The sequence below is a fragment of the Pinus tabuliformis genome, chromosome J, assembly GCF_031772625.1.
Source record: "Pinus tabuliformis cultivar Carrire ecotype Pingquan chromosome J, CPIR1, whole genome shotgun sequence".
NCBI classification, from domain to species: Eukaryota; Viridiplantae; Streptophyta; class Pinopsida; order Pinales; family Pinaceae; genus Pinus; species Pinus tabuliformis.
This window is the reverse complement of record NC_142295.1, coordinates 271985079-271999531: the sequence shown is the minus strand read 5'-3', so window position 1 is coordinate 271999531 and position 14453 is coordinate 271985079. Positions and strand designations below refer to the sequence as shown.

At 42.3% G+C, this 14453-nt stretch overlaps 1 protein-coding gene across 1 annotated transcript; it reads right to left on the bottom strand.

The window, feature by feature from the left end:
* Positions 1-5017: 5017 nt before the first annotated feature.
* LOC149226831 (uncharacterized) lies at positions 5018-10228 on the bottom strand. The gene is made up of 3 exons (XM_089380309.1): positions 9801-10228; positions 7868-9233; positions 5018-6745 (listed from the first exon to the last, which is right to left on the bottom strand). The coding sequence occupies exons 1-3, from the start codon at positions 10226-10228 to the stop codon at positions 5018-5020; spliced, it is 3522 nt and encodes a 1173-aa protein (XP_089236435.1).
* Positions 10229-14453: the final 4225 nt, after the last annotated feature.

Below are 14453 nucleotides of genomic sequence, written 5' to 3'. Positions count from 1 at the left end.
AGGTTTGGGATCCTAAGGAGGCAAAGAGTTGGCATTTTTTGTGTCGCTGGAAGAATTGAGTAAAGGTAAGAAGCACGTGGGATTCAACAACTGAAGGAGCATTTCAGCACTGGATTTTTGCTTTTGGTAATATAGTAAGCATGCTTAATTGTCCATGTGACCTTCTTAGGGCAATCTTTCTACTTAGTTTTTTTTTTTTGGGGGGGGGAGGAATTATCTTGTAAGATCTATTTCTTGGGTTTATGGAAGTCTATTCTGAAATTTACAAGCCCTCAACTAGAAGTTAGAGTTAGTGGCTAGGAGGGTTCCAGGCACAGTGTACTTTGTATACAACTTTAGGGATTTTTATGTTTATGTGATTCAGCCGCAGGTGGTAATTCAATTGTCAATGGTTGTAATCTCTCTTTATGGCTTAGGAGTTTTGCGACTTTGAGTCTTCTCATAGAGCTTTGTGTGCTCCTCTTCAGCCCTAAGGGTCACGTTGTTAACCTGGTTGGAACAGCAATTATTGAGGGGAGGCATTTGCAACATGCAATGGAATTCTAGAACAGCGAAGGGGTCGCCTTGGCCAAGTGTTTCCTCTCAAGAGAGGGGCATGTTCTTGGTATTAGGGGAACTTCACGGCTGGATACAAGGATTTTGAGGTACTTCCAAACTTCTGTGTAGAGTCTAAGGCAAGGTGTGATTTTCAAAGTGTTGGAGTTAAGTTGACAATGTATAGACAATGTGGGAGAGCGCGGAGGGGGTGAGGACTGAGAGGGAAACAAGTTGAGCATAGAGGGCCAGTCGTGGAGGGAGGGGGAGAAGGCAAAATGGAAGTGGAGATAGACGAGGAAGTGGCATTTAACCATGTCGCTTCTGCTAGTCATGTTGATCCACCCCCCCTCGCCCCCCCTTTCAACACATTTGACTCCCAATTGCGGTGCGTCATCCTTCTTCTCAAACAGTTGGAACATAACCGCCACGATGGCCAAAACAAAGCCATAAGCTTCATGAATGATATGTAGAAAAACGGTAAAATGTGTTCGATTGTTTGGCGTCACTTCAATGGGGTCAATGAAGGTTGGCAAAGTGTATGCAACGCATGGAGGGAGGGTTGGCACACTTAGAATTTCATGTTCAGGGTGATGACAAGTCTCCAAATCCTCTGGGCAAGAACCGGGTATTCCAACACTAACAAATCCTCTTTTTCCCTTATGTTAGTGGGTTGTCTCTTTATCTTAGAGGTCTTTTGGTCATTTTGGTTATTTTATTTTTGGATTCTCGACAAATTTTGGCACTTTGTAATTAGCTTTTGTGTTTCCCTTCTTATCAACGAATTTGGTAGGAGTGAGGTCGGAAGATCAGTGTATATTGGGCAGACATGTTGTAACCTTTGGTTGAATTAATAGAAATATTTTGACAGACAAAAAAAAAACATTTTGAAATTTCAACCATATGATGTAAAAATGAATTAAAAACACAACTAATATCTTCAAAAGATTGGGTGGTTGATTTTCACAAACAAAATAATATAAAGAATCAATTGATAGGTTCACTCAAACAAAAATTGAGTGAAAAAGAATAATTATTGATGTCACATCAAAAAAATCAAAGAGATGTCCTATCAAAATCTCAAAGTGTTGGGCATATTGTGTAGAAATAACTTAAAAGAATAAATAGCAGTTTTGTATGATTGGGTTATTGATCTTACAAGCAAAAGGATATAAATTATTAATTGATAGAATCACTAAAATAAAAAATGATAAAAGAACAAGATTAATAGTTGTGATGCAGCATAGTCCCTTCCTCTACACTAATTAATTAATTCTCGCATTTTCGTCTCTATAAATGCTTTCTCCCCACACCCTTTTCCCACACAACCACTCAACACAGCATCCTCCGCACATATTTTCTATATAAATAATTAATTTATAGAATTACTAAAATAAAAAGTGATAAAAGAACACGATTAATAGTTGTGATGCAACATAGTCTCTTCCTCTACACCAATTAATTAATCTCGCATTTTCATCTTTGCAAATGCTTTCTCCCCACACCCTTTCTCCACACAACCACTCAACACAACATCCTCTGTGCATATTTTCTTAACGCTTGTGTTTGTGGCAATGTCGTGTGCTGGATGGTTATGTAGATTATGAGATTTGCATTATGTGATTCCATTTAACTAGTTGGTTGTTAAATGCAAAAGGCAATGTTTAAGCTCCACCTATTCCTTCGACCATTAGGCCCACTCAAGCATCTTTTCTTAAAGTTTGTGTTCCTGGCAATGTAGTGCGTTGGATGGTTATGCAGATTATGAGATTTGCATTATGTGATTCCATTTAACTAGTTGGTTGTTAAATGCAAAAGGCAACTTTTAAGCTCCAGCTATTCTACCATTAAACTCATTCAAGCATCTTTTTTTAAAGCTTATGCAGATTATGAGATTTGCATTATGTGATTCCATTTAACTAGTTGGTTGTTAAATGCAAAAGGCAACTTTTAAGCTCCAGCTATTCTACCATTAGGCCCACTCAAGCATTTTTTTAAAGCTTGTGTTTGTGGCAATGTGTGTGTTGGATGGTTATGTTAGATTATGAGATTTGCATTATGTGATTCAATTTAACTAGTTAATTATTAAATGCAAAAAGAAACGTTAACTTCCAGCTATTAAACCATTAAGCACACTCAAACCATATCATTAAGCTCACTCAACCTACTCACGCTGTATCATATAAACCTATTTTCAAAGATTAAGCCTACTCAAAAGGTATCATTAAACCTACTCACGCGGTATCATATGGACCCATCTAAAAGGCCAATTTGGTTACCAATGGCGGCCATAGTAGTCGTCGTGGCATAGCTATTAAGAAAGAATATGGACCAATACAGTGATGTGTGGTTTGACGGTAAGTCACATGGGCGAAGCCCTGGCAGACCGAAGTTCAAATCTCATTGAGTACAATGACTTGCTGTGGTGGCAGCTAGAGGGGCGGATTCCTCTTTCCCGTGAGTCTGCTCTTGCTAAAATCATAGGAACTTAGTATACCCGACTTGCAGGTGATTGGTTATGCTCTTAGTGTTATAGTGGCAGCTATGAGGTTTGATCCTTGGTCTCCCATAGATTAAGCCTGGCAGTTACCGATTCATCATGTGATTAAAAAATATATATATATAGACCAATCTAAAAGGCCAATTTGGTTACCAATGGCGGCCATAGTAGTCGCTATTGAGAAAGAATGGGGGCGATGGAGAAGAGAGTGGGATTGAAGACATCGGACCACCCCAGATCGCGTATGGTTCCTCTGCAAGCGACCAAGTTTTCCCGCCTACCGGGCCTCTGCTTCGGTTCGTTGCCATAGCCCCGTCAACATGTCCAGGCATCACAGGTTTCTGGTTGATGTTTTGTTTTGGGCGAGTAACTTGTTAATACCTCTAAGACTGTGTTTACATGCGATTTGATTCTTTGAATTATCGAATTTTTGCTTATGAATTCCTCAGCACTGACTTCAACCTCGATGCAAAATAATAAATATAAGGATATGTGTAAAATATGTATTTTGAAACTAGAAGGAACGAGACTAGTATGTCCCATAGAATGTTGGCCTTGATATATCAACTATTTTGGGTTTTTTTTTCTTTCACAGAACGTTTTCAAATTACAAACATAATATATTAATGTTTTTTTTTTTTTTTTTAACAACATCGTCTACTTGTATATTATAAAACTTGTAATTCAAATATCTATTACAATAAGGGGGGAGTTCCGAGAGCTGATATTCAAAATTGGGTTCACAGACCCATAGTTCTCGGGGCTCCTCTTAACTACACTTAAAGCTGAACATAAACGGCTATATTGCCTTACAAAAGATCCTCCTATCCAACTAAAGTTGCAGTGCATATGGGTTAAGGGGAGTGTTGGGTGACCGAGTCATCAGGGAGTGGTTCCCCCCTGCTCACTCTTGTTGAAGCTTCTCCTTGCTGGCTTTCTGTTAAGGTGCGGAGGTGGTCTATTACTGCTTCCATGTGTATGCAGCGATCCTTGAGGTCTTCAATGTCTTTTTTCCTCTTCTCCAGCTTCTTTCGCTTAGAGTTTCTATCCGCGTGGAAGTCCTCCGTTAGTTCTTTCACTTGCTTCTTCAGGGCGTTAATCATAACAACATGTGCCTTGCACATATGACACTCTCTGTTATTGAAGATGTTGTCCATTGGGTTCCTTGGTTGCTGCTGGTTGGCTGGCTGGTTGTTCTGATCAGCCATCTCGCTAGGAGCGATGTCAGCTTTGTCAAATGCAAAGGAGTTAGGAGGCTTGCCGTTTATGTGGCCGAACTGATTGACTAGAGCAGAGTGGAGATAAGGGCCCTGTTGTTGATTGCGGACACTGCTTGAAAAACAAGCCCAATAGTTAGTCTTATAAAGAACACAGATAAGGGGAAGATTGTTTACCCTGCGCAGAGGGAAACCGGTTAAGTCTCCCCTCGAAATGTAGTGCCACAATCGATACCAGCTGCCACAGTGTGCGGAGAAATGCCAACGATTGCCGTCCGCTGAGAGGGTCTCAGAGTTTCTTTGATCCCCAATGCTGGCCTTGCTGCTGTGAAGGAGACCGCCTTGGCCCTGCCTCCGATCCAAAAGAGCTCTCCGTCTCTCACTGAGATTGTGATGGGTTGTGAGAACCATAGTGTGCTTGCTGAGATTTAAAAGGCTGAAACGGACGTTCTCCCACTCGTGATTGGGAGTGGAGGATCTGATCTTGTCTGTCAACAAGTGATTTGAGGTGATATGTCTCAGTCCTTGTAATCTGAAACCGGCATGGGCGCGATCCCGCCTTCTATCACTTCCTGAGGTGTTTCGTAAAGAACCACTGTTGATTTCTTCACTGCTCGGATCCTGAGGCCGATTCCCCGTCCTGTTTCCCCAGTTTTGGCAGTCGAGAGGGATTTGGAGAACAGAAGATCGCCGTTGCCCTGATCTGTTGTCTCGAGTTAGATGCCTGAGGTGACTTTTAGTCAGATACATAGGGATCATGAGTTGACTAAGGGATATCATGTTCATAGATTTCCTCATTCTCCCTCACCTGGCCCGTGGGTCTTCTTATGGCCTTATTAGCCAGCTCATCTGCTGTCGAGTTGTGAATTCTGAGGACGTGTTTATAGGTCACGTTGCTCATACCCCTAACTTGTTCCAAAATTCTGTCTTTTATTCTGTTCAGTGCACATTGGTTGAAGTTATTCCCCGTGTTCATGGCTGCTATAAGGATAGCTGAGTCCCCCAACACGAGGAGGTCATGAATGCCCATCTTCCACGCTATGGAGGTCCCCATTAGGAGGCTGTATGCTTCTGCTTTGTTGTTTGACAAGGTCCCCAAGCTCCATTCATATGTGACCATCGTTCTCCCTTGAGGGTCCCTTATTACTCCCCCTGCTCCAGCTATGCCTGGATTGTTCTTTGAGGCCCCATCAAAGTGGAGCGTGTACATCTTTTGCCTTTGAATCCAGTTGTTTACTTCCTCTTTTGACCCTCTGATCTTCCATTCCTTCTGTCCAGATCCTTTAATTGGCTTGCATTTTGGTTTTATCCTGTAATTGAATCTTTGGATCCATTCTTTCACCTGCTCGACTGTGTAGTCCGGATCTGCATGTTGGATCCCATTAGCTTCGATAGTTTCAGTTATAAGCGCAATAGTTTTGGCCAGGATGCTTGGGACACTAGGTTTTTTATCTTTGAAAATGCTTGCGTTTCTGGCTAGCCATAACTGCCAGCAGAGGTTGGAAGGAATGCTGGACCAGAGTCTCTTGGCGAGGATCATGTTTTTGTTTGCGAAGGGGAAGAGTTTCCCCCAGCCTTTCTGAAGGAGAGAGACCTGATTGGGTAGAGCCCCAATCTCAAGAGGACTGGTTATAAGTTTCCAGCAGGAAGAGGCTATTGGGCACTCTATGAAGAGATGGTTAAGGTTTTCTTCCTCTTTCCTGCACATAGTACAAATTGAAGGCCCCTGGATCCCCTTTTTTTTCAGATTTTCTGCTGTTAGGAGCTTGCCATGGAGCAAGGTCCAATTAAAGAGTTTGATCTTCGGAAGGCTCTCGATTTTCCAGGCATTCTTGTGGTATTGCCAGTTGTTTAACACTGCTTGGTTTTGGAGCGCTTTATAACCTTCCTTGACCGAATAATTGCCTCCATTAGGATCCCATATGTAGCTTTCATCTTTCACTATGCTTGAAGGAGTTGCTCCTGCCAATGAGAGTTTGAGATTATTCCAAAGATCCTTTAGTCCTTCAGGGAGGTGCCTAATTTTCCATCCTTTCCAGCTGTCATGATCCCAATTTGAGATGTCAAAGAGGGTTGTGAGATTTGTATCAAACATCCACTGCTGCAACGGCCTCAGGTGTGGGAGCTTTTCCTTGGCTTCCTGGCCCATTATTCTATCCCTCCAAATGCTGGTTTGTTTCCCGTTGCCTGGGACTTTGGAGATATGAGACTTGAGGAGAGGCAAAGTTTTTTTGATCAGCTTCCAGACCGGGGTGCACTGCCTTTCTGAGATTGTATCTGAGAGTATATTGCTATTGCTCCCATTCAGATATTTCTTTTTGAGAACCTCTGCCCACCAGGAACCCTTCTCGGTTAAGATTCTCCATATTAGCTTGAATCCCATTGCCAAGTTTGCCAGTCTGGGAACTCTAATTCCCAAGCCACCTTTTTCTATGGGAAGGATGACCTTTTCCCACTTTACAAGGCTGAATTTTTTCGTTTCTTGCTTTCCTCCCTTCCATAGGAAGCTTCTAAGGATCAGCTCCATATGTTTGTGAATGCTTGAAGGGGCAAGCGTTATGGCGAATTGGTAGATAGGGAGGGCTGAAAGGATGGATTTGATAAGGATTGTTCTACCAGCCAGATTGAGCCAGTGCATCCCCCAACCTTGAAGTTTTCCTCTCAGCTTCTCAACTAGTTTGACCCATACTTCACTTTTGATTGACTCTCTAGCCAGCGGAAGTCCTAAATACATAAAGTGTGACCAGCTTGATTGGGCTGGGATTTCCAAAATCATAGAGATCCTTTGAGTTATATATCTTGGGACGTTCCAGGTATATATCTTGCATTTGTTGTTGTTTAATTTGCCCCCCGAGGCTTGAAGGAAGAGATCAAGGATGGCCTTGAATCTCCTTGCCATAAGGCTTGAGGCTCCACCTATTAGCAGCGTGTCATCTGCGAATAGGGAGTGGTTGATCCCTTTAGCTCCTCTGATTATGTCCACTCCAGTTATTTCCTTCAGCCTTCTCTTGTTTTCCAGATGCAAACTTAGGGTTTCCGCCATGATAATATAGAGGAAGGGGGAGAGAGGGCAGCCTTGCCTCAATCCTCTAGTGCTTTTGAAAGCTCTGCATGGCCTCCCATTGATTAGCGGGGCTGTCCAGTTCTGTGAGACACATTCCATGACCCTATTAATGAAATGCCCTGAAACCCCGAATTTTGCAAGCACAGTCTCCAAAAAGGAGTGGTTTACCCTGTCAAAAGCGCTTGCCATGTCCAGCTTTATTATCATGCCTTTCTCATTTCTAGCTATACTGCTGTGTATTGCCTCTTGTATCAGAATTACATTATCAGTTATGTGTCTCTTAGGGAGGAACCCACCTTGGTTGTCCGAGATGATTGAGGGTAGAATTTGTTTCAGCCTATTTGCCAGAATCTTTGAGATGATTTTATATGATACGTTGCATAAAGAGATAGGTCTGAACCTATCAAAAGATTGGGGGCTTGGCTCTTTTGGGATGAGGGCTAGAAACGAGGATTTGACACTGCTGCCCAATTTGCTTTTTAGGTGGAAGTTTCTCACCATTCTGAGAAAATCTTTTTTGATGATTTCCCAATGAGTTTTATAGAAACTTACCGTGAAGCCGTCCGGCCCTGGAGCTTTGTCAAGGGGCATGTTGTTGATTGACCATTCTACCTCTTCTATGGATATTTCTTTATCCAAATCGTTGTTTTGAGCTTCTGTAACCTTCCTTTCGATGATGTTGATGAAATCTGGGTTGTCTTTGTACTGAGGGTCAGCTGAGAGCAGTGATTGGAAATGGTTTGAGGCAGCCTCCTTAATTTCCTCTCTCTCTGTTATCTCTTTCTCATTGAACGTTATCTTATCTATATTATTCCCAGCTCTCCTTACCTTGAGACAATTGTGGAAGAACGATGTATTTTTATCCCCCGAGTTGAGCCAGAGGCATCTAGACTTTTGCCTTAGCTCTTCCTCTTCTTTTCGGTGCTGGTTATATAATGCTTTGTACAGCTCACCTTCTACCTTTTGATCTTCTTCCGTTTCTTGGACTGTCTCCTTATCCTGGTTCCATTTCTCCAAGTTTCTTTGCAGCTCGTTTTTTGCCATCCTTTCCTCATTTGCGTAGTTTCTCGCCCAGTTTTTTATGGCAATCCTTAGTTGTTTAATCTTTGATTCCCAAACAAAATGTGGAGAGCCTGTTATCTCTGTCCTCCATGTTTCTTTTACCAGGGTTTTGAAATCCTCGTTGGCGTCCCAGACCTTGTTATATTTGAATGGAAGCGGGCCCAGGTCCTCCTCTTTCTCCAAGTGCAGCGCCACAAGCTTATGATCCGAAGTGAATCCCTGTATGATTGAACTGTGGATCCTTTGAAAGTTGATTGCTGCACTCTCCTGAACAAGAATTCTGTCAAGTCTCTCTTTGATATTACTCCTGCCTGTCCTTTTATTTGACCATGTGTAACGGCCATTTTGGGGAGGGATGTCTATGAATTTGTGAGCTTGGATGATTTCCTCCAATTTGTCTCTGAAAGGATCTGTGAAATACTTCCCTCCTAGTTTTTCTTCTGCGTTCCTAATTAGGTTCAAGTCTCCTCCTAGGAAGATCTTCCTCCCTTGTGAGGTCTCGATGTCTGCTTTCAAAGAATCCCAGCATGTGGCTTTGTCTCTGAAGTGGGGAGGTGCATACACATTATAGATTGTAAATTCCTCCTTTTGATCTGAACTTTGCATGTCAATTCTAATCCACCATCTGTTTTGATTGTTACTTATGAGATTCCAATTGCTTTTTTTCCACATTACTCCTAAGCCTCCTGAGGCTCCTAAGGCGCTCGTGGCTATTCCTTCGTACCTTCTGTTTTTTGAAATGCTGTTTTGAAATTCTTGATCACTGATTTTGGTCTCCTGGAGTAGGAGGAAGTCTGGTTGTTCTGTTTTGATGAGATCTCGGACTGCATTTGCTTTAAGGGAGGAGCCCATCCCCCTACAGTTCCAAGAGACCAAATTCATCATTTACCTGTTTTGTTGTGAGTCCCACTTTTCTCCTTCATCTTCTCGCCACTTCCCTTATTCTTGTCCAGGTATGTGTCTATTGGTTGCTGAGTTCCTGTGGTCATCTCTTTTGCTGCATTCTCGTCTCTTATTTCCTTGTTCGATTTTCTTCCAACTTTCCTTGGTGGATCCGTGGCTGCAATGTTTTCTTTTGTTTTGTTTCTTGTTAAGATCCTTTCCACTGTATGAGGAGGGGAAGCCTGGGGGGGGGAGGAGGGGGAGGTTCTGTTGCCCTTGGGGGATGGAGGGGGAGATGAGGGTTCCTCTGAGGCTAGGGTTTCAAAGGGATTGGAGGATGAGGGGATGGATTGGTCCATGCTTGCGGGGACAGAGGAGAGGGGAGGGGTTTCGGAATAGGGCACCTCTGTTCAGGGGGAGGGTTTGACTTCTTTTTTTTCCTGACAACTTCCCATGCTTCCTCTTGGGATTCAGAGTTGGCATTAATTTCTGGTCTAGCTTTAGAGCACCTATTTGCAAAATGACCATATTCATGACATACCTTACATTTAAAGGGGAGTTGCTCGTAGTCCACCTGCTGGATATGCGTCCACTGATCCACTCTGAGTTGACTGCCTCTGGTAGCCCTTTGCCCAGATCCACTTCCACGCAGATCCTCGCACAAGCATGCATGTTTTCTTTTGGCTCCGATCTGTCCACGTATTTTCCTATTGCGTTTCCGATTGCTCTAACTGATTCATCGGCCCAGCAGTGAAGCGGCAGATGCGGAAGGCGAACCCATACAGGGACTGCGTTGGGAACATCCATTTCTGGGTCGAAGTCCGGGGTCCAGCGATTGAGGTAAAGGCCTCTGGTGTCCATGAAATATGGTCCATTCCTGAAGATTAGATTGCGATCCTCCACTGTTTCGAAGAGGAAGGTGAAGAAGCCTCTTCCACAGAACCTTATCGCAATTTTCCCCTGAACCATGGCGTTCCAGTTTCTTTCCACCCAACGTTGAACCGTTCGAGGGGAGGGCCATAACCCCGTAAACTGTCCAACCAGACCACGTTCTGCCAAGGCTACAGCGGATCTCCTTGGAAGGGTTGGGGGGAGAGGGATTTCCGGGATTTCATCAAGCTTTTTGATAAATTTTGAGGCGGTAGGTCGGATCCTTTCAGAGTTGTTCTCTGGAATGAGAGTTGCAAAGCTTTCTCCAGGTCAGTCTGTCCAGAGTCGGGAGAGCCCATCGTGCCAGGGGAGCTCCTCTGATGGCGGGAGAAAGAAGGGAGGGGCAGGAGGCCCAGCTGAGAGGGAGCAGCAGGAGGCTGCCCGCAGGGGCAGCGCGATCTGAAGGAGACAGGGCAGAAGGCCCAGGATGCAGGGAAGGCAGTCAGCGGTGGAGGAGGCACGCAGCGGGGGCTGCAGCCCGGCAGCGGGCCTGCCAAGCGCAGTCAGAGGCTCAGGGCTTCCAGAGGCGGGAGGTCTCCATCGCACCAGCGCTCTTGTTAGAAGGTAGTCCAGAATTTTCCATAATATATTAATGTTTTTATAAATAAAGTAAAATGAAGTTTGGGAAAAAAAAAATTGTGTGGCAGTTCATTGGGAGGAAGTTCATCGCGTAGAGGTTCTGGATAGAAGGAACTTTAGCACAAGCTTTGTGTCTAAATGTGTAGCTCGTAGTTTAACTGGTTTGTAAATTTGTTTTGAAATTATAGAAATTTCAGTGAGATTTTAATAAAATTGATTAGAGATCTTTGTGAATTTAAGTTACTGTTTTCAAATTTCAAAATTGGTATTCTGATGTTTTTTATGGTGTTGAATTTATTTTTACTATAAAAATATGATTTAAACATTATTACTGAAATTTTTCCAAAAAAAATTGACCAGCTACTTTTAACAACCCACACCAAATATGAGACAGAGAAGTGAATAACGTTCATTTATTAATAAAATAACGCTGAATAATTTAAAATCCATGCATCATTAAACATAACCAATATGGCTTTTAAATGTGAGCGTTGAGGGTTTGGTGAGGGGAGTTGCGGCGAGGCTTCACCTGAGGCGAACGAGGGCTTCTCCACAGGCGGCGAGGGCTTCACAAAATTTGGGTTTCTCCAGAGGTGAGCAGCGTGAGGCTTCACCAGAGGCGAGCGAGGGCTTCACCACAGGCAACGAGGGCTTCTCCAAAGGTAAGCGGCGACTCTGCAGGGTTTCTCCGGAGGCAAGCGGCGAACGGCGTGAGGTGCGGGCTCTTCTGAGTCGAGAGGCGAGAGGCAAGCAGAGAGGGTTTCATCTCGCAGGCTCGTTTCATCTTCTGGTCTTTTAGTTTTTCTCTGAGCAGGGGCGAGGTGGCTACCCTTGCCGCCTCTGCCCCCGGTGACGTCTCTGCTCCGGTGGGTCTTCTCCTTCTCGGCGGCAGTTTGGATTGTTCTAGCCACGGCATATCCTTTGGAGCGTTGAGGGAACAGCAGCGCTCTGCTCTGTTTCGTGCCGCTTCTATGGATGATTTCGATGGTCTTTTTCTGCAGGCAGATGTGGATGTTTGAGGCAGTGTTTCTTCCTCTGTTTCTCGTCTGATTCGGGCGGAGAGTTTGAGGGGGCGGGGAAGGAGTGGCTACTTTTGCTGCTCTCTTCCTCATTTCGTGCCTCTCCTTTCGTATTGGGCGGACAAATCTAGTGCTGGTTGCTCTCTTTCCACAGAGGCTTGTCTGCTTGGTGCATTGGTACCACCTCTGCACCTTATAGATGGATTGCCTTGTTATCTGGGGCAAATATTGGCCTTTTGGGGCTCTATTTGGGATCTGTTAAGCAGATTTTCTGGGGTTTATTCATTTATCTGCTGCCCTGTCTGAGGGCTTTTCTAGATACTTTTTTGGAGTATTTCTGTTAGTGGCTAAGGCCATGTTCCTGCATATGCTTCTTACATTTGCAATATGTAATCTTCATTTATGAATATATCATGTTTTTTCTTCCTGAAAAACATAACCAATATGGCTAAATGGTAAATCACATTCATTTATTAATAAAATACAGCTGAATAATTTGAAATCCATGCATCATTAAACACAACCAACATGGCTAAATGGTGATTTCATGTAGGGCCTACCATTGTTCAGCTAAAATTAAACTGATTTGTGACGAGCTTTGCTGTGCGAAGCTAAGCTTCGCTTTTTTTTTTTCTGTGCCGAAGCTCAGCACAAGCAAAGTTCCTTATAAATGATTATTACTAATTTCCATAGCAATGGTTTGATATCATGGGTTTAACGTTTTGTATTACTCGTTAAGTTTTTCTAATTATTTTTGTGAACTTTTAATTTGAAACAAAATGTAAATATTTGTATGAAACTACTTAAAAGTTTAAAAGATTTACCAAAATTAATTTAAATTTCAACACGTATATGTATAAAAAATAATAATTTGTATGTGGTCGTTATCCTGCATGAATGGGACGGCTGGTTATTAGCTTCCCCATCCGGTTTCGATCTGCGATACATGCTCACGCGCTGCTGTGCAGCGAATGTGATTGTTGAGTCGCTGTTGGATGCGACATATGTACGATATATTCTGATGTAATATTGTACCATGATGTATATATATAGCTTCTTTCATAAGGGATTCCCCTCTGGAAAATAAAAAATAATAATAAAATTAACGGCCTAAATAATTAGTTTGTCAAAATTAATTTAAATTTCTAACACACATAAACATATGTATATATAAAAAAAATTAATAATAAAATTAATGGCATAAATAATTAGTTTATATTTTGTTTTGTTAAGTCGCCAAAATTAATATCCTAGGGATTCTCTCATATAAATAAATTGAATAATGGATCACATTTCCATTAAAAAGAAAGAACAAAATCACTTTTTTACGAAGACAATAGCTTGACATAGCTCAAGGGGGTTGTCACCATCCCACAAAGCCATTTGTCAATGGGATGTGGCAACATGCCCCATTATGGTTTATGTATGCACATGCCAAGGGCACGAGGAAGCCTCCCAACCCACCTCAGGTTGAACTACACAGCGTATCTCTTAAAGTTCTACAATTATTGGACAATGGAATTTCATACAGTGAAATCAGGAAACAAAGCTTATGAGGATATTTGCTCACCCAACAAGCTTATCACTTGATCTTGACTCATTAAGTTGGAATTAAATGGTTGTAAGTGGCAAGGGGCAATTTCAATTCTTAGCTCAATGGAATTATTTCATTGTTTCCATAGTGGTTCTTTGCCTAGAGTCAAGTCACAAGGCTCTCTCAACTCGTATGCGGTAAAAGCTTTGTATTTCTTCTTCAGATGTGGATAATGATAATACTTTTTCAGCACTCCAACTAGGTTTTATTATGGGTTTCAATGTTGCCACATATGTTAATTTAAATAATATTCCCTAGATACTCAAAATGCAAGGTGTGGGGGGTGGGTTATTGTTGTCTCACAAAGCCACATGTCAATAGGATGTGGCAACACGTCCCCATTATGGTTTAAGTAAGCACATGAGAAGGGCATCAGGAAGCCTCCCAAGCCACCTTTTGGTGAACTGTATGGCATATTTCTTCAAGTTCTACAATAATGGAATTTCATGCAATCAAATCAGGGAACAAAGCTTATGAGGATATTTGCTCACCCAACAATCCTGTCACTCAATTTTCGCTCATTAATTTGGCATTTAATGGTTGTCAAGTGGAAGGGGCAATTTCAATTCTTGGCTCAATGGAATTATTTCACATTATTTCCATAGTGGTTCTCTGCCTAGCATTAAAGGAATTTTGAGGTCTAAAATGGGCCTCCTAAGAAAAATGTATAACCAAAATAAACTTTATAACAACCAATAAAATTTCAAGATGATGATGTCAACTATGGGGGATGTTTCACCATTTTTGGAGTAAAAAAGTAAAAAGATTAAAAAATAATAAAACTATTTTTTCAACTCGTATTTTCAACTTATCTCCTTAAGGTTTTACTCATATTTTGAGCGGGAGTACTCGTTGGATGCAAAATTTAATTTCTCATCCAAGAAGTACCCATGTTGCATACTTTTGATGGGCCTTGCTACAGAAAAAAATGAGAAATACATGAAAAAACGTAATTGCAATCACTTTTTTTCATGTATTTCTCATTTTTCGTGTAGAAGAGTCCATCGAAAGTATACAACATGGGTACTCCTTGGATGAGGAATCAAATTCTTCATCCAACAAGTATTTCCGC

Coding starts and splice junctions, on each gene's coding strand:
- LOC149226831 (XM_089380309.1), bottom strand. CDS start 10,228: ATGGTTCAGGGGAAAATTGCGATAAGGTTCTGTGGAAGAGGCTTCTTC. Junction 9,234..9,800: donor AACTCCCCTTTAAATGTAAG/GTATGTCATGAA, acceptor TTGGAACTGTAG/GGGGATGGGCTCCTCCCTTA. Junction 6,746..7,867: donor CAGGGCCGGACGGCTTCACG/GTAAGTTTCTAT, acceptor TTCCTATGGAAG/GGAGGAAAGCAAGAAACGAA.